Source organism: Lichenostomus cassidix, chromosome 3 (assembly GCF_008360975.1).
Source record: "Lichenostomus cassidix isolate B80296 chromosome 3, HeHo_3.0, whole genome shotgun sequence".
Lineage (NCBI taxonomy): Eukaryota > Metazoa > Chordata > Aves > Passeriformes > Meliphagidae > Lichenostomus > Lichenostomus cassidix.
This window is the reverse complement of record NC_139483.1, coordinates 30,892,740-30,917,931: the sequence shown is the minus strand read 5'-3', so window position 1 is coordinate 30,917,931 and position 25,192 is coordinate 30,892,740. Positions and strand designations below refer to the sequence as shown.

General features: G+C 39.9%; 1 protein-coding gene across 1 annotated transcript in view; it reads left to right on the top strand.

Annotated features, from left to right (window-relative positions):
- Positions 1-5,489: 5,489 nt before the first annotated feature.
- The window catches only part of PLD5 (phospholipase D family member 5), a 176,360-nt gene continuing 156,657 nt past the window's right edge, over positions 5,490-25,192 (top strand). The window contains exon 1 of the mRNA XM_085055148.1: positions 5,490-6,344. Within this exon, the coding sequence (XP_084911274.1) occupies positions 6,159-6,344 (186 nt within the window). The 5' untranslated portion in view covers positions 5,490-6,158. The remainder of the gene's footprint in view (positions 6,345-25,192) is intronic.

Here is a 25,192-nt window from a genome sequence, read left to right as displayed (position 1 = left end):
AGCAGCCTGCTTATTGCACTTACCTGTGCCAACCAGATAAATTCAGCACGAGGAACCCACCCTGAGATAGATGTGAACCTGCGCAGTAAACAGAAAAAAAAATGAAAGCCTGCACCCTTCACACAAATGTAAAGATTCTCATTCTCATAAGTGGACACCTAATTCTTGCTGCTCTATTTTAAAGAAATTTAGGCCAAATTTTACCCCTTGGTTACAGGTTCCTTATACAATTATTCTTGTTTCGTGACTGCTTCGGGGTCATATAAGTGTAATAAAAGACAGAATTTGGCCCCATTAGTATGTGCCACTAATGAATATTATTTTAAGGTGCAGGATGAAATCTTGTCTGGACAAGATTATTGAGGCCCACTATGGAAAATGTTCTTTGGCAATGTGTGGATGGGTGTGGGGGAAGGGATGAACAAGAGTAGAAAGAGCAAAGGAAGAATTTGATTTGAGATGGAAGATATCATATATTCTCTCACAATGCCTAGTGAAAGTGAGAGCATCCCAGTGCATGTTGGCATCCATGCAGCACGTGACAGACTCAAGTGGCCAATTTAGCACCCTCTTAGGTTACACGGAGGTGGAAAGGATGCCACAGGAGAAACATTCTAGCCCTGGACTTCTAAGCTAAGTGGAAATTTTGATGATACTTACATGACAACACTGTATTTCAAATGGAAGATGGATTAGTTGATGTCTCAGGTATTTTTTATTTGGTTTCTAATGGAAACAAAGCTTATGTAATTATACTATTTGTCTGTCAATTGCAGACTAGTATGTTCCTGCACATGGCTTATTTCAACCAAATTAGACAGAAAAGGGGTGTCTCAAGACTAAAGATGTTCTTGATAGTTGGTTGTTTTGTGTGTTAAGGGTTTTTGTTTGTTTGTGTGGGTTTTGTTGTGTTTGTGTTTTGGGGTTTTTTTGTTTTGTTGTATTTGGTTTTTGTTTGTTTTATTTTGAATCAGAGTTCATGCAAAGAAGAAAGAGTTTAAGGTTAAAATTGCAGGCAAGAGACACAGAAGAGTTTGGTTAATAGTTGAATTCAGAAAGACATGGGGAGGCTAAACCATAAATAAATTATCTTTATTAGACAATATTTCCATGTTATTTCTGAGGCAGGTCTCTGATATGTTCATAACCTGAAATCTGAAGCACCTCCAACTGCAAAACGTCACTTTGGCTTTAGCTTTGACCCTCCCATTATACACTTGTGATTTCAATTCTTGTTCAAAAACTGAATATATAGATATTCTGTATAAAGGTTTCATACTGTGCTGCATAGAATTAGGCAAAGCAACAATGCAGAAATTATTTACAAATTTCCATAAAGCAGTCTAGCTTTTTTCTTACATTTTTCCTGCTGCACATCTAATGAGTTTTACTATTCTGACCTTGTGCTTGGTGCTGTAGGACATTGCACTATAGGAGGAAAAAGAATCTCTTTTTTGTTTCTTTTTTTTTTTTTCCCTCTCTGGTCCTTCCCTGTAGCAAACCCATGTTTCAATGATTGGCAGCTGTTTCCAGGAGGCAGAAGCAGATAGGCTTGGAGACATGGTCAGCATATCAGCGTAGAGGAAACAGCCTGCTGCAATAGGTTTTTCCTTTGTAGGCTGATAGAATTTGGGGGCAGGGAAGGAGCTCATGGTTTGGTGACAGTAAAAATCATTTGAAAGACTATTAATTTAATCTGGGACATGCCAGAGTCATTGGGAGGTTAAAAAGATCTCCCCATTTGAGTGTTTTTTGACAATTGCTAGATGAGAAAGCAAGTTTAGCTGAGCTGGGTAAGCAGGTGACAATTCCCTTCCCACCTGGCTGCCAGGCCCAGGACTGCTGCTGGAGCTGGTGTCAGTCACAGCCCTCTGACTGGACAGCAGCTGAAGTCTGCAGGCAATTGCTGCCTGCTGTTTTGGTCAGGTGAGGTAAATTCTAAAAAGTGGGCCAGTGCTTCTGTGCAGCCCAGCTCTGAATTAGAAATTAGTACTTTGTAAGGAGGCTTTGAATCTATTACAGGGGCATGCATGCATGCAAGAATAGCTATGCAGCCAAAATAAAGTTTTCTTAGTTCTAGGTATATGCCACTTGGTGATAAATGTCTAAGGTTCTTGTATATAGGTTGAATAGCTAGAACCCCTTCATAAAAAAAAAAGTGTTTAGAAAGCTGGAACACAGGGAGTAGTTCCTTTAAAATTTATCTGGATGAGTTTTTTTGAAGAAATAGAAGCTGTCTTTTTAAAAAAATAAATCTGTTGTAGCCCTACCTACATGTTTCCACTTATATCCTGATTTTCTTTGCATTGGCCTGAGTTAACTCTGCCCCCTACAGCACTCATCCTGTTGGTATAGAAAATGGAAAATTCTGTAGATTGCTTAAAAGGAGTTCCTCTGAGTCTTGATGTTAAGGTGGGCAGCGAATTGAGGAAAATTGTAGCCTGAACCATGGTAAGGTAAAATCATATTATGATATGCATGACTTGCATCTATTGCTAATTATGTAAGTGTGATGTTTGTAATTTCAGTCATCCTTGCTGCTGTAGTCATCTGGCTATGGAAGCAAAGGGCCTTGACAGGAGCAGGTGTTTGGGTAATTCTGAAAATTGCATGGAAGAGAAAGACAGCAGTTTAATCCAGCTCAATATAGCCTATTGGAATTGCTGATCTACTATGGAACTGAGTGAATTCTAATGAGTTGAATTATCTGTGAATTAAATTTGTTGATATGCTTGTGGTTGTTTGAACAAAATTGGGGTTTTTTGCATAGATCTAACCTGGAAATAAACTAGGACACAAAATCTGGAAAACAGCTCTCTACTCTTTTCAAATTAGATTAATAGCCATGTATTCACTAGGGACTGACACTGTATTCCTAACTTATTACTTTGCCTGAGTAAAATTTTTATGAAAACACAAAAATTCATAGTCATTAGATTACATTTTCCCACTAGAAATCTTTTCTGCTTGGGGTTAGTAAGCAAAAAAGGCTTTGCAAGCACGGCTTGCTCACATGATTTTAACAGACTTTTTTCAGGCTTCTTTTTTGCCTTTTCTTTCTCATTCCTAGTGAGAGTAGGACTGGGATAATAATAATGTTGGCAGTAGTAGTAGTAGAAAGCAGCACACCTACATGTCAAAGAAGGTGTTTGGGAAGAGGAGCAAACTCTCTCTTTATAGCCTAGAGACTAAAAGCAACTTTAGGACTCCATTTTCTGGCTGTCCTGGATAAGTAGAAGTAATTCCTCTGGCAGTTGAGAAAGTCTGCTGGTACTGTAGGTAGGGAAGGTAAGGTAAATTAACCCTACTAAAAAGCTAACATATGTTTAAAAAAAAAATCTTAACACAATACATATGGAGGAATGAGACAAAATCTTGTACTCAAGTAAAGTGGCAGATTGATTCTGTTACAGTTTTAAGCGATGGGGAGCAAAGCAGGTGGTAACTGCAGAGTGACACTAACAACTTTTCTTTTTGAATATTTGCAAACAGCATGAATAGGAAAGATCAGAAGAATAAAGAAAAGGCTGAAGTGCTTCATATACTACTATAGAAACAATGTGAAAATTCTTATGCAAAACCAGCATAAAGCAGGCTCTTCTGATTTACAGCATATGTAATTTTTATAAGAACACTATGTGTGTGTGTATATATATATGTATCTGTGTATATGTACACCTGTTGGGATAGGGTGTATCTGAAGAAACACATAGGCTGCTTTCTTTTCCTTTCCTTTCTTCTGACTGAATGTTTGCTTTTATTCCAGCCCTTTGGGAGTAGGTGCATCTATGAGCATATAGAATTCCTAAATGGGCATCTGCAGCTAAAGTTCAGTTCAGCAGGCTTCTAACCAAGGTATTCTGTGTGAGTTTAAAGCTGCTGCAGCTAGGATATGCCACAGATTAAATCTCAGTACCTTCAAGTGTGTCCTGCATGCAGCAAGATCACATCGGTGTCATTTTTGCTCCAGGTGTTTTGAGGTTGTATCGACAATCTTGGGAATACCTAGATTTCCTAACTGAATAAACTAGAAAGTTATCAAGAAGAAAACTACAAGTCCTTTATACTTGTGAGTTAAAAGTTATTCGTGTATGACATCGATGGTCCTGATTGTTAGTATTTTGCTACACTCTTTCTTGTAGTAGTATTTAGGCAAGTATTTTGAAATTGCCTCTCTAGTTTTAGAAGAAGATGCTGTAGTTTATGTTCCCACCAAACCTTGGCTACTGTTCAGTTTATTTTTCCAGCATTTCACAAAGATACTAATATTACCTATTAATAATATTCCTCAATTATGAGGTGTGATATGAGTTTTGCCTTTATCCTTAGAATTTTGACAGGAAAAAATTCATTATTGGTCTGGTTTCTGGCTGATATTTTGCAGCAATACACCTTAAGTCCGATCATAAGGATATTTTAAATTTGCCTTTTGATCAGATGGAAGTAGAGCTCATTGCAGATCAAGTGATTAGCCCAGGGCTCTTCTACAATTTTCTCAGAAATTTGCCTGGATGGACTTTTTTACCATTCAAAGGCTATTTTCAGTTAACTGGATTCAAGAGTAGCCTTCTAGTTCAGTATCCCTTTATCTGAATAGCTACATCAATTTAGTTCTGTAGTGGGGAAAAAGAAATTTGCAGATGCTGATGTATCAGTGGTTCATGCGCATAGAGGCACCTATTTCCAAAGGACTGGAATACATGCAAACACTTGCCTGACAGCAAATATTGACCAGAAACAGAAACGTTGTTCTGAGCTCCAGTAAATATTTCTTGATACACTATGCGAGAAAGTTTTCTTGTCTATGCCTAATATAGCTTTGCAGAGTGTGTGGGCAATTAGCGAGGTGGCTTCTCATAGTGTGAAAAAGGAAAGTCCTTTTTTCTGCTGAAACACGTTTGAGCTAAATAGCAACACACACCAACTTCTACTAAAAGAGATGGCAGAGGACTATAGAAACCACCCCAAAAGGTCTTTTAATTTATGAGAGAAATCCTAGATGCCAGCGATCTACGAGTGTGGGCATCCCAGCGACATTGTCCATCGGGACCACAGAAGCGATTTGATTTCTGAGGTCTGGTGCTGGCTGAGCCGCTGCGGCGGCGAGAGCTTCCAGGCGGGACTCGGACCCGGACCGGAGCCGAGCCGGGGCTTTCGCCTGCCGGTCAGGCGAGGTGCGCTCCCCGCTGCCCCGGCAGAAGGGCTAGCAGCTCGATGTGGTTACGCCCGAGAGCACCGGGAGCCCCTGCCCAGGGAGGGAGGGAGGGGTGCGGTGACGGAGAGGTGCTGCGGGTGAGGCCGGCGCGGTGGCTCCAGCGCTGCAGCCCCGCATCTCCCGCTGCCCGCGGCGGGGCCGGGCGGCGAGAGGGGCTCAGCCCGCCCCGGGCAGGGCAGGGCAGGGCAGGGCGGCGGCCCCGGGAGCCCCCGCCGCGGGCAGGTCGGACAAAGGCTTCCAGGAGAGGGAGTGGCAAGCGGCCGCCCAGCCCTCGTCGGGCTGCGGGCGGGTCGGTGCCGCCGGGACGGGGGGAGAGCAGACGAGACAACTTCCCCAGGGGCACGGGGGGCTCCTGCCCCGCGGGGCGCGGCGAGGGCGGCTCCTCTCCGGAGGAAGGGGCTCTCCCGTGCCGCCCGCCGCTCCCCCGAAGGTGGCTGCGGGGAGGGGAGGGGAGGCGGGGGAGGAGCCGGGCTCATCCCCGGGCGGGCGGCGGCCCCTCCACTGCGCCAACCTGCAGGCGGGCTGGAGGCGGCAGCCCCGCCCGGCCTCGGCTCCGGGGCCGCGCCGCCCCTCGCCTCCGTCCCGGGCAGAGCCGCACGCAGCAGCTGCCCGCTGCGTCGGTCCTGGACTGCAGCTTGCTGGCGGCAGGGCAACAAGCAGCGGCATTTTGGAGCGCCTTCCTTCCCCGAGTGCCCTTTCATCTCTCCCAGTCCGCTCTTCTCTCGTACCTGCAGCCTTTTCTTCTCCCTCCACTCCTCCTACCTTGTTATTTCTCCTTCTTTCCCCCTTCTCTTACCATTTTCTGGTTTTAGGGTTTTTTTTGCTTTCCTTCTCTTTCTTCTTCCCCCATCCTGTTCCTTTTTGGACCATCTTCGTTTAGTGCCTCTTAATTTCTTGATTTCTTCCGATTTTTTTTCCTTGGACTTTGCCTTGTCATGTCAAGATGGAAGTCAGGCATGACTGGCTCTCCTCATCCCCCCATGAGGGCTTCGAGCAGATGAGGCTGAAGAGCAGACCCAGGGAGCCTTCCCCAAGCCTCACCAGAGTAGGTGCGAACTTCTACAGCACTGTCAAGCAGCAGGACTACAGTGCCAGTGTCTGGCTGAGGAGGAAAGACAAACTGGAGCACGTAAGCCAGCTTCTTTTACCCCCAATATATTTTTTTAAAATTTCTAGACCTCTGTCTAGGTAGTCTGTTAGGCTGTCTGCCAGCTGGGACTCCAGAAGAAAAGTGTTGCTCCAGCAGTTGGGCATTTCCCAAATTATAGAGAAGGGAGCTACTTAGAGGTCCCACACTGGTCAGATCTGAGGTGAATGGGATGTCAGTACTGTTCCAAACCACATGCAAGTCTCTTCCTAACTGGAAATATTTTTTAACGTTTTTGGCTGATTCCTTCTTCATTTCCAGCAAATTCAGCACTGGTGTGGGAGGAGAAAGATTGGGATGGTGCAGATGGAGGTTAGAGCATTTATCTCACGGTGATTATAATGTAGTTCTAGAATAGCTAAAAGAAAATAGCTCCTTTTTTTTCCCCTTTTTTCTCTCCTAGCTGTGATTTCCATTTTCCCCCTCCCCCATCTTTTTCTTCTCCATGCATGGAACTTTGAACATACTCTACCTGTGTGGGGTAGAGATTTCCTTCAAGACTTTTCTTCCTGCAGCAGTAGTACATGACTTATCTGTGTTTGAGGCCACAATAGAACTGATACTGTGGATAGCTCTAGTGAATATTTTATGAGAATTTAAGGTGCTTCAAAGTGTTCCTGTCTCAGATGATGTTTGAAAGCATTTTTCATGTTACTTGTAACAGCAAGGAAATGGGTTGAGATGACCTGCATGCTGTGTAAGTTTCCTGAATAGCTTATTAGGTGAAACCCATTGTTAGAGTGTACAGTACAATCAAGACAGGAAAGTAGCTGTATTTACAGGGATGCAAAAGAATGTGGATGGGCTTGCATAATGCAACAGTCTGCTATTCTGTACATTAGTGAGTAATTTGCAATCACAGTCACATTGACTTCAAGATGCACAGGAAAATATTTCTTGTGGTACAGCCACCTGAAGTCTCTTCGAATAGAAATGGTCTGATTAGAGGGATAAATTGCCTTTATTGCATGAAAATCCTAGATGGCATAGTAGAGTCCTCTAAAGGTGGAACCTGAAAAAAGGTCCTTTACCAATTAGTTAATGGACTGTCACCCTCCCTTCCCACTCACCTGCAGAGTATTTTATTCCTCTTAGTGAAATCTTAAACTTGAGTTGTTTATACTTCTGGGGAGATTACCAGAACTGATGATCTGTTGGAAAGACCACATTGCAAATGTTGAGAAAGGTATTGAATTCTATCTGCCTTTGAACACAATTTTATGATTCTTCACACTGTCAAGGCTTCACAGTAGTAAGCTTGTAAGTGGAGTATTCTCCCATTGTGAATCAAGAATAAAGGTCAGTGCCTTATCTCAGTACAGCTGAAACACAGAAAGCTCAGAAATCTGAGCTGTGACTTTTGTAACAGATTTTTCCTACATGTTGATATCTGTGTTCAAATGAATGATTATTAATTGCAGGGGGGATAATCTGCCAACAGTTTGGTATCTGATAGCTGAATGGTCAGATACCTGTATATTAAATCATATCACAATAGTAGCAGGAAGAAAGAAAATAGGCATTAACTTATTTGGAGATTGAAAGTGCAAGACCTTTGTTTTGTGTGTGGATTTGTTGCTAGGTTTTTGTTGTTTTTATTATTATTTTTATTACTTCAGTATTTTGTCACAATAGTAGTCTTCAATAACCCTGCAGCATTTGTGTGAAAAGCTTTCTCTGTAATCACTGTGTTAAGAATGCACATTCTTCTGGGGTTTTCCCTCTTATTTGATCCAGTTATGTTTATTCCCACCACCTATTTGGACATTGCAAAGACAAAAAAAAATTGGAGCTTTGATATTTCCTGCTTGCCACAAAGTATTTATTTAATTTACATTTGTTGTCAATACCCTGCAGTACATTGATACGCCAGCAGTAGATATGTGAAAATACTTTGTTTTATAGTTTAAGGTATTCACACTACTCATGAGTGTTGTAACAGACAGGCTATTGCGTGAATATAAATAAAATGTCTATTTAGTTATAAATTCTATTTTGTTTATATAGTTTTGGAGCAAGGTTGTTATTTTCTGTTTTCAGATGAATCTTTGAGGGTTTTGAGTGTTCTCTTGCTAAAGAAGTTATTTTTTGCACTTCACTCTTCCACTGCAAGAAACAAACCAGTTACTTTGAGATGCATCATTTTGAATGGGATAGTAATTGACATATGATAGCTTATGGCCAGTATTGCATAATGAAGATATCACATCCTCCATCCATTTCACAAAGTTTGCATAACATTTCATTGCAGCTCCCTCTGAGATAATCATGTTACTCGATACCTACAAAGAAAATCAAAATACAAGGAGTGAGCATTCATGGAGGCACTGAATTTAAAAGTGTATCATCACAGACTTGATGCTGCACAGTGACAGGTTAGGCAGAAGAAGAGTATGTAGTGAGTGCAAGCCAAGATGCACATGAACAGATTTTGGAGTTTCATATGTACTTTTTCAGCCTTGTGGAAGAGGTTGGGTTTTGCTTCATTGAAATGATTTCTTAAATTGATTTCAGTTGTAATAGGGATAAAATTGGGCCAGCATGCTATGTTCATTACTTACACTAAGTCCTTGTAGGCCACAGTAGGTATTTTATGTTGAAGTCAATAGCATAAGTTACTCATATGCGATGCTTATTAATCCATATGCAATTTGAAGGATTAAAAATCATCTTCTGAAGCCAATTTGTATCAAATTGTTTATGTAAAAAGGTTCTCAAATATAGAAACAGTTTGTTTCTAGATTTCAAAAACGTTACAGAGTTGTGGGTTTTGGTGTTGTGGTTTTTGGTTTGTTTGTGTTGCAGATTTTTTTTATGTACAGATGTCAGTTTGAGGATTGTGGCAAAGAGGTTCAAAATCCAACTGTTAAATCTCTTCTGAAAGCACAGAACAAGTTCAGATGCACAAATATGATAGAGTTTCTTTAAAATTGATCAGTATTTAGTATTGACTGACCATAGAGGAAATCAAAATCTGAAACATATTGCTGGTGTCTTGCTAAATTAATTGTCCCTCAAATGCATCCTAATATAGTGCAGCTCACTAGGTAGTTGTTTTTGTAGGGTTATCTTTTTCCAAGTGGCAGCAGCACATCTTATACTATAAAAGATATGAACATAGCTCACCCCTGTTCTTTTGTGAACTCAGATGCTGTATTTAAGATTAAATGAATCTGCTGTAATATGTTTAAAGGTCCAATGAAGAGTTTTTGCTGAAGTGATGCCTCAATACACATGCATGCTGTAAGCCAGTGTGCTGAAGAGCCATACTGTTAAAGGAGGAATTTACTGGAGATGTGAGGAGCTCCAGCACTGTAGATGTGACCACAGTGATGTTGCAAGCCTTTGGCTGAAATCCCTGCAGAGTTGAAATTGTTCCAATTCTATGTATTTGCTTCAACTAGTGCCTTGTGTTTCTTTGTAAATTATCTGCCTGGCATTGAAAGTGTTGGAGAGGAAACTGTTGTGTGAAATACTCTTAAATTCTTTGTATAGTGGGGATTTTTTGTTTGTTTGTTTCTCTTTGTCTGGTGTTGCCTTTTTTAATGAAATGTGAATTCATTAAGAGAAGAAGGAGGAGGTAGGGATCTGGAAAAGAAACCAACCTGGTAGGCTTTAGCTGATGGCAGTTACTTGGTCTGGTTTAATTTGCAGCAGCTTTCCATCATGTTTCTACATCCCACAGTAATGACAAGCATTGAATAACTGCTTTGCTGGTACCTCAGCAAAGAATTCTAGAGAACTTAATTTTAAATAATAAAAGCTTAAAAATGGAACAGATTTCTTTTTAAGCTGCAACAGAAATGCTACAAGCATATATTCCTTTTTGACAAATACAGGTATTCCTTCTTAAGGATGTAGTGATAGTCTTTTTCTAATAACTTCTTAATTTAATTATTTGCTTGATTATGTTAAAAGATTTTTAAAACTCTCTTTTAAGAAACTGGTTCAAAACTAACTTTTGGGGAGACCTGGTATCAGGGCAGTATTATTACCTAGCGATCCTCAGTCTGTTATTTCTGAAGAATCATAATTAGGAGAAGTTATCGACAATTATTGCATCATTTACTGGTTTTTTACTAAAGTTCTGATCAGTAACAAGGGCAATGTTGGGATTTTCAGATTCTAAGTACTCTTGCTGTTACTTGACCAGTTGATGTTTTTGCTGAGCACACTGCTATGCCTTTGGCAGCATTGTTACCTATGGAGAAAAGTGGCTATGAGGTACAGGGACAGCAATGTCCCTTGGCAGCAGAGGAAGATATATAATGTGCAAGTGTTAGGCCTAAGACATTTTACAACAGTGCCTGACAAGCGTGGCCAGAATATTTCTCAGAGCTGCATGACCAAATAATAAATAAAACATAGCTTTAATTCACCTGTCATAGTGCCTTTATAAAAGTTGAAATCCCAAATCCAATTTTGCTGGTTCATTTTTATTATTCAAAAACCAGTAGGTCTGCTAGGCAGCTTTTGTTTTTCTCTTTTTTTCTTATGGTACTGGAAATTCTTAACAAAAGCATTGTTGGATGGTTTCCAAGTGCATTTCTGCTCTAGCATTAAAACTAACACTAATGTTAAAGGTCAGAAGACAGATTTGTAATCTTCAGAAGGATGCAGAAGACACCATCTGCATAGCTATAGCCTGCAACACCTGAACAAAGCAGGTGGACATAGCTTGATGTAAAGCACCTAACAGGAGCAGAACTCCGTCAAGCCAAATCAGGTGCTGGACAGCGCCAACAGCTTCAACTTAAGGAAGAGTACTACAAGGATATAAATCAGAATTCCAGAAAACATTACCCACATTCCCAAAGATCCTCAGTCTTGAAATAAATGCAAACACGTGGCTTTTTTTTTAGTTAAATAAGTTCATAGAATCACAGAATATACTGATTTGGAAGGGATCCATGAGGATCAGCCAAGTCCAACTCCTGGCCCAGCACAGTGGGCCCAAGAGGCGCACTGTGTGCCTGAGAGTATTGTCCCAATGCTTCTTGAACTCTGTCAGGCTGCTGTGACCACTTCCCTGGAGAGCCTGTTCCTGTGCCCAGCCACCCCCTGGGTGAAGAACCTTTTCCTGATATCCAATTTTAACCTCCTCTGACACCACTTCAGGACATTCCCTCAGGTCCTGTCAGTGGTCACCAGAGAAAAGAGCTTTTTCCTCCTCCTCTTCCCCTCATGAGGAAGCTGTAACTCCAATGAGGTCTCCCCTCAGTCTCCTCCAGGCTGAACAGACCAAGTGACCTCAGTCACTTCTTTTATGACTTCCCCTCCAGACCTTTCACCATCTCCATAGCCCTCCTTTGGACTCTAAGAGCTTTATATCTTTCTTATGTTGTGGCACCCAGAACTGTCCCCAGAACTCAAGGTGAGGCCACAGCAGCACAGAGTAGAGCAGGACAATCCCCTACCTTGCCTGACTGGCCATGCTGTGCTTGGTGCAGTTGCCAGAGTATTTTGCATTAAGCAGGTATAAATAATTTCTCATCTGGAATAATCTCAGATACCAAGAAGGATGGAGTGTGCCATGTAGAGAAGTACCTAAATGGGGACATATGAGGGTTCTAGAGATTCAGTTTCCAATATTTCAAGCTTTTTGATGGCGTGGTTTCAGATTTTAATTCCAGATGTCTGTCTGGTCCTGGAGATAGATATCTATATTTAGATTTCATCATTAAAATCAAGAGAACAAACTCAATTAAGTGAGAGGGATTTTGGCTTTTTCTCAACAGGAGACTGGTATGTGGATTGCCTGCCTGGAGCAGTGGTACTTAGCATGAATTGTGATTCTTGCTGAAGTAATAGCATGCAGTTTGCTTCTGCTGACAGACTGTGTGTGGAGGGGAATTCTTATGTTGAAATGTCGATTTCCTTGCAGATGTCTTTTTCTAGTGATGTTTTGTAGACAAACATAATTAGAGAAAATAAATGTTAAGTAAAGTGGAGAAAGGGGACCAAAATTATTGAATGGTGTTGGGAAAATAGTAACATTTTAGGACAAAAAAAAGTAAAATGTTTTCTGTCAAAAATGGTATAGGGAATTTCAAATCCGGAATAATTTATTGCTGTAGTTACCACACATGTATTGCAAAGCAGGGAAAATAGGATACCTAATAGTTTGTTTTTCTAGTTGTAGTGGGTTAACCTTGGTTTTCTGCCAGCTGCCCACAAAGCCCCTCTCTCTCCCCCTCCTCAAGAGGACAGGGGGAAAAAAATCAGATAAAACATATTTTAGTTTGAGATAAAGATGGGAAGATCACCAATTACTGTCACAGTCAAAACAGACTCAACTTGGGGAAAATTTCATCTATTGCAAATTAAATAGAGAATAGAATAGTGAGGAACAAGGAGAAGACTAAAACCACCGTCCCCCCTCCCCCCAGCTTTTCCAGCTTTCAGGAATCCTTTGTTCCTGAATCTTCAAACTCCTTCCCCTCAATCCCCCAAGTGGCACAGGGTATTTGGAAATGGGGGCTGCAGTCAGTTTCATAGCATTTTGTCACTCCTTTTTCACGCTGTTCCCTGCTGTGGTGTGGAATCCCTGCCACAGGATATAGTCCCTGTCAAACTGTTCCAGTGTGGATCCTCTCCACACAAGCTGCAGCTCTTCAAAAACTGTACCAGCATGGGTCCTCTCCATGGGGTATGCTTCAGGAATGGACTGCTCCAGCTTGGGGCCCCCATGGGCTACACTTACTGCATGGGTTACAGCTTCCTTCAGGGCACATCCACCTCGTCTGGGATGGGCTGCAGTGTGGATACCTGATCAGGTGTGGTCCTCCATGGGCTGCAGGGGGACAACCTACTGTCTTTGTGGCCAGCAGAGGAATTTCTTCTCCTGCACCTCGAATGCCTCCTTCCTGTCCTTCACTGAGGTTGATGTCTGCAGGGCTGTTTCTCTCACGTTTTTCTTGCTCCTCTCCCATAGCTGCTATGCAGCAGTTTTTTGTTCTTATATGTGTTATCAACAGAGGCACCAACCAGTGCTGTTGATGGGCACAGCTTTGTTTTGGTTTGTCATGGAGCCAGCTGGAACTGGCAGTGTCCAGTGTGGGGCAGTCACTGGTTTCACAGAGGCCACCTCTGCAGCAGCCCTTTCTCCTCCCAAAACCTAGCCATGTAAACCAAATACACTAGTCCTAGGAGCAGCTCTTCTTTCTCTGGCACATGAGAAACTCATTCAACATTGCATTAATCGAACAGATCAATTATGTTGATTTCAGTGTCAATCACTTTCAAAGTCCAAATCTCTGAAGCTAAATTCAAAATACTTGAGAGGCATATTCATTGTAACCAGCTTAATTTACCATGTCTGGCTTTGTTGCTGCCAGAAATAGAAAATAAAGTCTCAAAGTTGCACTTAAAAGTAATTTTTACATGCATGTATAAATTAAATTCAGTCCATTCAAGACGTTTTAGGAACAAAATTTTCTAGTTTCTGAAAGAAAGACATAAATCATAGTCTACATTTCTTCCAGATGTTAACTTCAGTGTAGGTATAGAAAAAGTGCTTTTCAATGCTTTTCTCTTCCTAATGTTACCACCATTAAGGAAAATCCAAATTAGTTTTTTGCTACTGTCATCCTTTCTTTTTATCAGTGTTTACCATCTTTGTTTAAGGATTTTGAAATAGGAGCTGTGGAATCTTGCAACTTAATCTCCTTGTCTGTTATACAATCAAATACTCTGCAGTCTTCAGTGATTTGGTCTTGTAGCTGACCATTGACTGTAACACTTTTAAAGGTAGTAGGAGTATTTAAAACACTAGGAAAATCATCCTTAGTGAATATCTCCTCCCAAATGCAATCAGTTCACTGTCTGTAGAGGATGCCCAGAGAAGCTAGTCACTGTGGCTGATTGCATGTTTAGCTTAGGCCTTCTTCCGTTCCATAACCAGGAATTACAAAATACTGAAGGGAAAATAACTTTACCAGACTATCCAAAGATGCAAAAAACAGGCCAAATCATGCCAATAATTAATGAACCCTGCTTTATTGTTGTTCAGGATGGGAAATCATGTACTCTTTATTGTTCCTGAACAAGAAAGTCCTGTGCTGGCTTTAATAAACTCCCTAGTCTCCCCTGATGTAATGTTTTCTTGAGGCACAAGAGATGGGTTTAAAACAGCCTAACTCTTACTTTGCTTTTTTCATAACATTATTTCAGGTCCAATTCCCTTTTTCATACTTTCATTATGAGTGGAAAAAAAAAAAAAAACCCTGCTAATATATCTTGTATGGTCCATGTATCCTCTTACACAGAATAGCTCCTCTGTTGTATTTCAGTGTCTGAAAGGAGGTTTCTTAAAATGAGATTTGGATGCAATTTTTTAAATTTTTGCATTCCTGGATGATAGCTGGTAGAATGAAAAAGTGTAACATTAATTTTCCCATGCAGTGACACTTCTCTAATATCTGTAATGTTGTGTAGTCTGAGTGGACAATCAAGTTGCTTTAAACTTGTCCTTCACAGTTTCTGGGAACAAAAGTAGATTTAAGGGTATATCTCTATTAGGCAATAAGTGCATGGTGGGATCCATACTCCCTTAGTAGCCAAATTGAGGACATGTGCTGCTGCATGCTTGAGACCTGCATGCCCCCGTGGGAATGATGAGCTGGGTGTGTACATGGGCGCTCCCTTTCCTGCTGGGGATGCAGTTGATCCATTTACTGAGAAATGAGGCACTCACAGATTCTCAGGTCATTTGTGTTACAGGGGAAGGCAGTTAACCCACTGTTCTCTCAAGTGCCTTAAATGCTGGGCTTCTGGTGGTTGTTTGACTGTCTGCTGGGCCTGAGTGGGCAGAGAGGCCACTCAGCTAAAGAAATGTGTGCAGGGATTTGCTCCTCAGAATTCTTTACCTTTTTAAAGGCTTTCCAAATATAACATAGGATTTGAGTATTTTTATAGGAATTTGTCTTCCTCTGTTTTGATCAATGCACTATGAACTTGACTGTATAGATAGCATCTAGCCCTGGATGGAGAAATATCAAAGTGGTATTTTCAGTAATACTACATTGGCTTGCTCTCTGAAGATGAAGAAAAATTTACCTATTTTTCCCCACTTTTGAGCAACCTGTAAAACCCTCTGTGTGCAGTATTTGTAGGTGAATAAAGTGCATTTTATTAATTTCTCATCCTAAAACCAAGATTTTAAGAGAACTTAGTAAGTTTCATTTTTGACTGCATGATGTTGACATAATCAGCTGTTGTTTTGCAATTGATAAAGTTGTTGCAGCTCATAAATACCAGTCATTCTATTTTAATTTTTGTTGCTATTCATGTATCTCTATTTGCAGTTGTAATTAAATGTTTAATGGAATAAAAAAGCTCATATATTTGAGAATTGCTGCTAATAAAACAAATAGTGATTTAGATAATTCCTGGCATTCTGATGCATTAAATAGGCTGGATTTCCCAAGGCATTTAAACTGTTTGGAGCAGAACCAAATGTGGAGCAGTGCTGAGACAGTGATTGTGACCAGCTTAAAATTCTTGATCCTGTTGTTACTGCAATAAAGGCATATTTACTTGGGGTTGTACTCTAACTTGGTTTTCTGAAAGCTAGTATGTGCTGTAAAAAGCCTGCCATAATGAGCAGATTGGTATTTGTTTTGAAACACAGGAATGTGTAAAACTTTATAAGGTCTTCAGCACTTCCAGCCACAGTAAACATGTCACGCCTCTCTACTGCTTTTCATCCTACAGAAATTGTGCTGCTGTCCATTAAATTTCATGACTGATCCTTTCTAGGCAGGAGGTTTTTTGACAAGGGAATATGCTTTGTGGGCTGAACAAACTTCAGGCATTACCTCAGCTGAAGCTATTTGCTTCTGGGAAAGGTGTTTAAAGTGACACTGTTTCCTAAATGCAGCTTGTGCACTTTTGTTTGATCTTGTTCCAGAACTGTGATCCATTGACTTCATTACTATGGATTTAAGTTGTATATGAGCTCTTTGAGAGAAGACTGTGGATCAGCTCAGCTGTCATGGGTTTGGAGCCAAAAACCAAGTTCAATATCTCACGCTAAGCAGTTGGAGGAAAAATCTGTCTTGGAATCCTCACCTTTTCTTGAGCTTTAAATCTCTTGATCATCAGGCTAGTTGCTGGATAAATTATTTGAGAACACTTTGCAGTTAGCTCAGGGCTATGAAAAGGACAGAAGGCATCCTAATATAACAGAGGGGATGTGAGAAACTGGAACATATGTGTGAACATGAAAAAAATCATATAGATCCAGTTGCTCACCATTTAAGCCCACCATAATGTATTTCAGAATGGAGAATACACAAGTAAGTCAGATGGGTGCAGGGTGCATTTGAAACGGCAATTATGTGCCAAGAGTAATTAATGGATATCTTAAGAAAACTCAACAGAACAAATCTACCTGTGAAATTATTTCTTTGTTTTCCATTAGAATACTTCTGTACCTCATTAGCAAGTGTAAGTGAAAAAGAGTGCCCATCATACTAAAAAGCAAAAGCCTAAACTAGAATATGATTTCAGTTTAATGATAGTGGGTATAATATGTTTTCATGTTTTGTGCTCATTTAAGTGGAAATGTGCACCTGCTTCAATGGTAATAATTGGGGGAAAAAAACCCACCCAAATAAAACACCAAAACACCTTGTTGCCTCTGGTGAAAAATTAATTAGGTGAGCAAATAAGAGTGTCCATTGTAGTGACTGATGGCTACAATGAAGATGGAGACTCATGTCAATTTCTGCTATTTTCCCATAGTTGTTTGTTGGAGAGGACCCATGAGCATCTAGAAAGGCTTGTATTCCTGGAACACTAAGAAGAAGCACAAGTGATTAGGGGTCATGTAGAAATTCTTGTGGCTCTCTGGCAGCTGCTGACTGAAGTTGGCCTGTTTAGTCTCTTCCTGGGCAGTGATAAAATAGCCAGCATAAATTAGGTTGGGAAGATGAGTGAAGTGGAATAAGTTAGAGCTAATGCTCTGTCAGTTTGCTCTAGGACTGGAACAGCTTTAAAGCCTTTGCAGTACAGGGGGTGTGGATTTCTGTCTTTCTAAACAGAAGTTGATGTGCATTTGTAACCTTGTGCTGCCCATTCACTGTTACTTTCTGGAATAAAGTGTTTCAAAGGTTTCAAGCCAATGGTTGGCAGAGGTTGCAAACACACCGTTTTCTTCCTTCCCCTAAATCAATACATTCCATAACTTCTTCCTGCTTATTACAGAATTGTCTTATGGTCTGCAGCAGTGTGTTTAGACCAATAAACTAATACTGAAGGCAGCTATGTACTTACTTCTGTGGTCTTGGATGTCTTTTGGAAAAGTAGTTCCCCTGAGTTTACAACAGGATCCGTAATGCTAAATTCTGGTGGGATAGTGAGCCTACTCTTCACATCATTTAGATGTGGCTTCAGTCTTGGTTTGAAGTGTTTGCTTAACTGTACAAATTATCTGTGTATCTTTTAATGGAAAACCAGTATGTTTTGTGAACAGCTGACTTTTTCAATTGACTAATTAAAGAGGTGTTTGGAGTCATGCATGCAGTCCTGTGCATAAGTGCTGCTTAAAACAATATGGGATGCAGTATATTCAATGCTGCCTCTCTGTTAGAGCTGTGATTTTTAGATCCTTGAGAAGATGCATCTTTTGAGTATGTCTTGTTACATAAATAAAGTCTACATGACCTACCTGGTTAGTGCAGCTGATGGGATGGTTCTAAGGAAAAATGACTTGAAAATTAATTACTTAAAACAAGCAAGCAAAAAGATCGCTGATGAATGAAAGCCAAACAATATAATTTTCAATTTTAAACTATTTTTGAGTGACTTGTTTGTAGAATGTGACACCAAATGTATGATGCTGAAGACTGATTGGTGCTTATTTGGGATGTTGTGAGCATCAAAATATATCAATACGCCAAATGCTGTTTTCAGGCTTTTTCAGTGTAAACGATTTATTGTTTGAATAACAATTCCTTTGGGTCTAGCATGAAACAAAACCCTTAAGTGTTTTGGAAGACGTTACCCTTTTGAACAATGCAATTTCCTTTGTCAATGTGAGCTGCTGTCCCTGCAGACTTTTCTTTCAATTCCCCATTGGGCTTGTGGCAGGCAGCTAACCCCTTCTGTGTTATTTTATCCCATTTTCTGCAATATTGTTCTCTCTGAGCCTTTTTGTCATGGCTTAGCTGCATCAAACTCCTGCTGTGGAAAGCTGGAATGTGCCACACTGTATTCTCTGGCTCTGTGTATATGGACTTAATGCACATCAGCCTAAATCAATTTGTTTCTGCAACCATATGACAGCTGAAACCTTAGTCTGCTGGAAATTTCAATTTAAAAAAAAACAAACAACTTTTTCTTCAGTTTGTGCAGTTTTGTCCTCTAGTCTGTGTCTGTCCTGGGGCTGTTCCAAACATTCTGGTTGGATTGAAATAACTGTTGTTCATATCCATTTTTTACAAGACATGTATTGCACAACTGCTTCCCTTTTTACTTCTCCAGGGTTGGGTTTACCTACCCAAGGCCCTTGGTTTTTAATTGTTTTCCTATTAACTTCATCTCATCAATTCTTTCATGATGCTTATTTTTTAAATTATTTTTCTATATTCCCTTGTCCCCACCCTGCTGCTCTGTCCCCTCAAACACCTCTAACAAATCCACAGCTCTGTTTTGTTATTGTATGCCATGTTCTGCGATGCACCTAGCGTGGAACACCTAGGGAAAATACAGCGAGCAAAACAGATGTTGGATATGCAAAAATTCACTTCTCTAAAAAAGTTTATACATAATTTTTGTTCTGGCAGGGCAACACTTTCTGAAGTTCTTAAGCGATTTCAACTCATAAGTCCTGAATATGCACTTCTGAAAACCCTGAAGTTACAAGGAAAATGGAAGTTTCTGAGTTGTGTGACTTTGAGTTGGCTGACAGCATTGCAAGTGTGGTCTATAGGTCTGGTAATATAAGAGGCAATGATTACATGAAGAGCAATAAAAGTTTTCACCACCAGTGTGACTTTGTCATGTGAGCCAACAGCATGTTCTTTCAGAATCTCTTTCCTTTTGATTAAATAAGAGCTCCAATTTTTTTTTTCAGTACAGAGAAATTCAAGCAACTATACCATTGCACCTTGAAAGGGATGAAAAAAGTATTTCACATTCTCGTGGGATCTTTTACAAGTGATTGCACATTTATTTCCGTTCATCAGAAATAGACAACTGAGAGTGTGTCTTTTCAAGTTTGTGCAGGTAGTAAATAGGATTTTCTCTGATCAAGTGAGAAGTTTGTGGCAGAGGTAGAAATGTCTGTTTATTATAGGAGTACCAATGTATAGTAATACTTTCTGATTTACCAGCCACAGTACGTAAGACACACATGAATTATTTAATTTTTTTTTTATGTTTTAGCTCTCAGGTTACCACTGTAAGTTGTTTCTGTGTTGTTTTGGGGTTTTTAAAATACATTGCTTAAAGAAGTGGGGATATGGGGTGTGGTATTTTTGAAAGGCTGATGGTTATTGTATTTGCACTGATGCTTTCTATGATTTCGTTTTTGGTAAAAGTCTCTCTCTAACAGCTACTTGTGTTTTGGGTTTTTTAAATGTGTGTTTCTCCAGTACTTGCAAGATTAAAAATATTTTATAAGAACCTTTGGGAATACTTGTTGCTTTGTTTATTTACTTTAAGATTCTATTTGGCATCAGGTGTTCTCAGTTTATTTCTGGGCATTATTAATTTTTGATAGCATATCTGGCTAATTTATTCAGGCTCATAGGGTGGAACTCCAGACTTGAGAGGAATAGCTTAATGAGGAATAAGTTACTGATGGGTGTTTGATTATTACCACCATGAAGGAAACACCTTCCCAAAATACCATTCTTGATAATAATTGCATGTTTAATTTGAGACATGATGATGATGATGTAGTCTGAAAACAACAGAACTGCTGGTAGAGGGCTCTCTCCTGTGTGTTACACTGGTTTTACAGTAGCTTGTTCTAGCTCTACTTAATTAAAATAAACTACATGTCTCTGTATATGTGTATACTTTCAACTCTTGAGTATGATACTGTAACTGATGGTTTTGTTTAGTTGTATTTATTGCACATTTACCATTCATTGTGTTGTTTTCTTCCTTTAATTAAAAAAAAAAAAAGGTGGCTTGGCAGCAGAAGAAAGGTTCTCTTATTATACTGTCCTGGCTGCTCTGCTGTGAAGGGAGAGATGAGTGATTTTTGAGAGCAACTGAGCCATGAGGCTCAGAGAAGCTTTTAGGGTGGAGGTGGGGCAAGCAGAGAAGGAGAGGAATGGTGAGGCTTGAAGAAACTGAAGGTAACTAGGCTGGAAGATTGCTGAAAGGGGGAAAGAACTCACTTGTAGTAGTAGGTGGAAAGATGGAAGCTCTTTTAGGGTTCTCGAAGGGACAACATAATTGTTCAACACAGCCTTTGAGAGCTTTTGACTTGGATAGCCAAATCAGAGGAAAAGACCTGCCCTGCAAGATGATAGGGCAAAAATCTGTTTTTTCAGATCTTTCCATGCAGTGGGTTTGAGTTCTGGGTTCTGTGTTAGCTTAATACTTTCGTGCAATTAGAGAGGTGTAGGGTTTTTGTTTGGTTATTTTTCTTGTTGGTGTTTGGTTTTCTCTGTTCATTTTGTGCACTCACAGTGGTGGCAGACTCGCTGCTTTCCCCTGAAGGCTCTGCCTGAAATGAAGCTCCATCATGAGTCTCCACATACACACTGGCCAAATATTTCAACAAGACAGGAACAGCAAAAGCAGCTTTTGAGGTTGAGTCCTTGGAATGGTGGGCTCTAAAAACATCACATGAACGTTGATGCAGAGATTGATTTTCTTTTCTTGATGTAATTGGTCTCATGGACTCTAGTGTCTCCCTGAGGCATGTGGAGTTATTGACTCATTGAACTAGCTTTTGTTGCATACCTTTAAGAGAGGGATGTGTAAGCTGCAGAAACCACCAAAAAGGGGAATATTAAGTATTTAGACTGAATAGGGGCCACTCTTTCCACAGGCTCAGGATGTTCTGATTGTGAGTTAATTTTATCAAAATCATAATGCGGGTGACAAGTTCTTTAGGATTTTCTGCTGGTTTAAATTCTTTATTTATTTGCAATTCACTGTGTATGACTGGAGACAAATAATGCCATCTTCTTGCTCTCTATTTTTAATGTTTGCTATTTGCAGAGAAGGCACATGAGTAATTTTTAGATGGCTGCAAGAACACTTTAGACGTAAGCCTTTGCAAATGTATGTTTGCCCAAATATTTCTGAGGTGAGGTTTTTTGCAACCTGAAAAAAGCTTATTCCAAAGTCTGTATGTATTGATGGCACCTCAAAACACAGGTAAAACTTAATGGTCTCACCTGTTTTGTTTAAACATACTTATTCTGAGATACAGAGTTTTCTGTTTCTTTCTGTAGTCTTTATGTCAGGCAAGTTGCTATTTATTTGTGTAAAGATTCAAGCTGTTTTCATACCACTTTGCAAAGGAAAACTACATTAAAAGTAGAATTCTTTCCTGAGGATTCTAAACCAAGATTACAGAAATGAAATAACAGTTTCTCTTTGTTATTGCTTATTATATCATCTCTAAGATTATTATGCTACTTGAAGCATGTAAGGAGAACAATGTAGTCACTTCAGTAATATTTTTTTCCCTGTCAATGACCTATTGCATGCTATCACTAGTCTCCATTTGCCATTTGAGTGACAACTTTGTCTTTCTCAGAGTGGAAATGCCTCCTTTTCTATTGTGTTTCATGAGCACTTTCACTTGATAAGGGAAACACAAGTAAATGTTGATATTTCAGATAATCAGGAGGCTTTTATTTTCTTCTTTCCTCTCCTTTATGTTGTGGGACAGGAAGATATAAAGAGTATGGATAAGAACATCAGGTCTGATGGGAACATGTTTTATGACCTGGAGTTGCCTCCAAGTACAGTATTAATGCCTGGTATGGCAATAGCAACAGTTTCAATTCTTACATTACTTTCCCTTAGTTTGCATTTTTAATAAAATTAATTGCTGGTTGCAGATAAAAACATTGGATTGTTAGGAACTTGAAATAATACCAGTTATTTCATTTTTTCAGTCCTGAATTCCTGACTGTGTATGCATCCCAATGGACTATTTTCAGAGGGAGGAAAAGGTATTATTTAAAGCCCAGCCAGTCTGCAAAAAGATCTTTGACACTCTTAAAAGCTGCCCTTTTTTATGTGTGTTAAGGTTTGAGGGAATATAGGTGGTGATTTTACACTTGCCTTTTCATTTTGTCTTGTCTTTTGGGATCTTAAAACATAGAATTAGTTTGTTTTCTTTCATATTCTAGAAGTAGGTAGTGGCAGATAGCTTGTTCTCACAGACCTCAAGAGAAGTTACAAACCACTTGGAAAACCTGAGCTTTTTTTTTTTAGGTGTTGTTAACTGATTTAATTTGGTGTGTTTTTAAGAGTCTATGGTTTTAAGATTTTTACACCACTGCAACCATTTTTACTCGTACAGAAAAATGAAAGCCCAAATGCTTTAGCTCAGGATTTAGTTGAGAAGTTGTGAGAATTTTGGTGCTCTGGATTTCTAGAGAAAACAACATTCTTTTGAAGGATTGTCTGTGTTACCCCTTATCAATGCCAGTTAATTCATTAATTTGCTTTTCTGTGGACTAATTTTAATTACTTATATGAAAGAAAAAGTGTTGATTCTACAGTACTTATGTTGGTGCCCTTCCCAGTGTGGGACTTTGCCTTTGACATTTACAGGCCTACTGTCAGACCATTGTTTGAGACTGCTGACATCTGTCTGAATTGCAGCCTTGTGTTGCCCAGCACTGATCCTGGTAGTGATCCCTGAGATACTCATGTGGTATTTGGCCACCAGCTGGACTCTGTATGCTGCCTGCAACTCTTTTAGCCCAATGGGTTGTACAGTTTCCAGCCTGACTTACAAGGTTATCCAATGTACATCTTGCCAATTTCTCTGTAAGGATTATTTGGGAGACTGTCAGAAGCCTTGCCAGTGTCCAGCTATGCAATATGACTGCTTTCCTCTAGTCCACAGAGTTCACAGTCATATCACACAGAAGGCACTCAGGCAAGTCGAATACAATATGCTCTTGGTAAATCCAGGTGATGTCCACATCATTTTCCTCACTTGCTGCCTTCTCTCTTCAACTATGAAAAGTTTGGCCTCTCAGTGGCTGATTCCTGAGCTTGGCCTCACTCTGACTGTGGAACATGTTTGCCATTTCCAACTGTAATAAAGAAGTGGGTGTAATTCCTCCCCTGCACCTGCTCTTGAGTGCACCTGGCTATTACCTTCCCAGAATTACTCCCAAGGCAAACTGTCTGCAGTTAGGCTGGCTGTTACTTTGCTCAAGAGATTTGAGCCCATGTTTGTGACTTATCCTTTTTGTAGTAGAGAAAAGTATCTAACAGTAGAAGTACTACTTTGAGACTCAAAACGTTGTCCAAGTTTCCTGATATGCCAGGAGATTCTTCTGTTGCAAAGTTAGCTTTGCTTAGCTTCCCTGAAATTTCCAAAAAAATGACTAGTCTGTAAAAAATTACGGAAATGAGCAGAGAAAGTATTATTCAGTTTTCACTTCATTATGCATGTATATTCAGTTTTTAGATTCAGTCTCTTAAAATTGGCCTAATGTAAAGAAATGTTTGGGGCATAGACAGGGAATAAAATCTCAGGACAGTGTCTCAGGACTACTCCATTTAAAGACAGAAACAGGAAACAGATGTTGTGTTTTTCTTGTGACCTTGGGCAAGGTACCATACTCTAACTGCAACTTGCTTCTCTGTATGTATAATGGACTAATAGCATTACTCAGCCTTTTATAAGGGTTTTGGGGATATATCCAGTAAAGATGACAAAATATACATATAGGCATATTGTAAACCATGTGAATACTTTAGATAAATGATAATATAACATTTTTCATTGCAGCTCACCAGAGAAGATGGTACACTGGAAATTTTAGATACAGTTCTAAGCATGTTTTGTCTGCAGGTTGATGGTGAAGTGGGATCAGCCATCTTCTTTGTGTTGCTGCTGGTGACCATGTGACTAGAGGTGAAGCTGATCAACTTGCTGATTTTTAGAGAAAATTTACTTAGCCTTCTTCCCAAATGGAACTGCTTACTTTCTTTTAGATAGGTGAACTGATCTAGCAATCATGTTGCTGCAGGGTGAGCCAAATTTGATGAAAAGAAAGGAGCAGGAATGTGCTAGTAGGATAGGAGCTGATCATAAACCTCATTTTTGGTGGTTGATATACTCGGGTTGGTTGAAGTGAGGAGCAAAGTGGCATCTTTAGAGATGTGTTTGTCTTCATCATGGCTTCTTACAGAGTATGCTGTGCAGTTCTCTGTTTTTTCAGAGTAAGAACCTAGATGGCTGTGGCAGGCTGTTGCAATGCACAATGATATTTGAGGACAGATTACTTCAATTGCCTGTTTGTACTATGTCAATATCAGCATTAGCCACTAGGCAGTTAGCTTTCATAAAGTAAAATTCTACTTACCCTAATCCAAAGCATAACAGAGAAAATATTTTCCAATATGACAGGACTAAGTTGTTTTTGTACAACTGCCTGCTGGCATCTGAGGTAGGACTCTGATGTGCTTGGAAGTTTTTGCATTTATGTGTCCTCACTGCCTTGCAGAACTTGGGGCCAAGAGCAAATTGAAGCATATAATTGTGCTCTGACAGGTGGAAACTTAAATGCTATCATAATACATTTTAGCATTTTGCTAGGGCTCCTTCTTAGGCTTGTTTATCTGAACAAGGGCTTTTGTTTGGCTTCAGGGTGAAGGACAGTCTA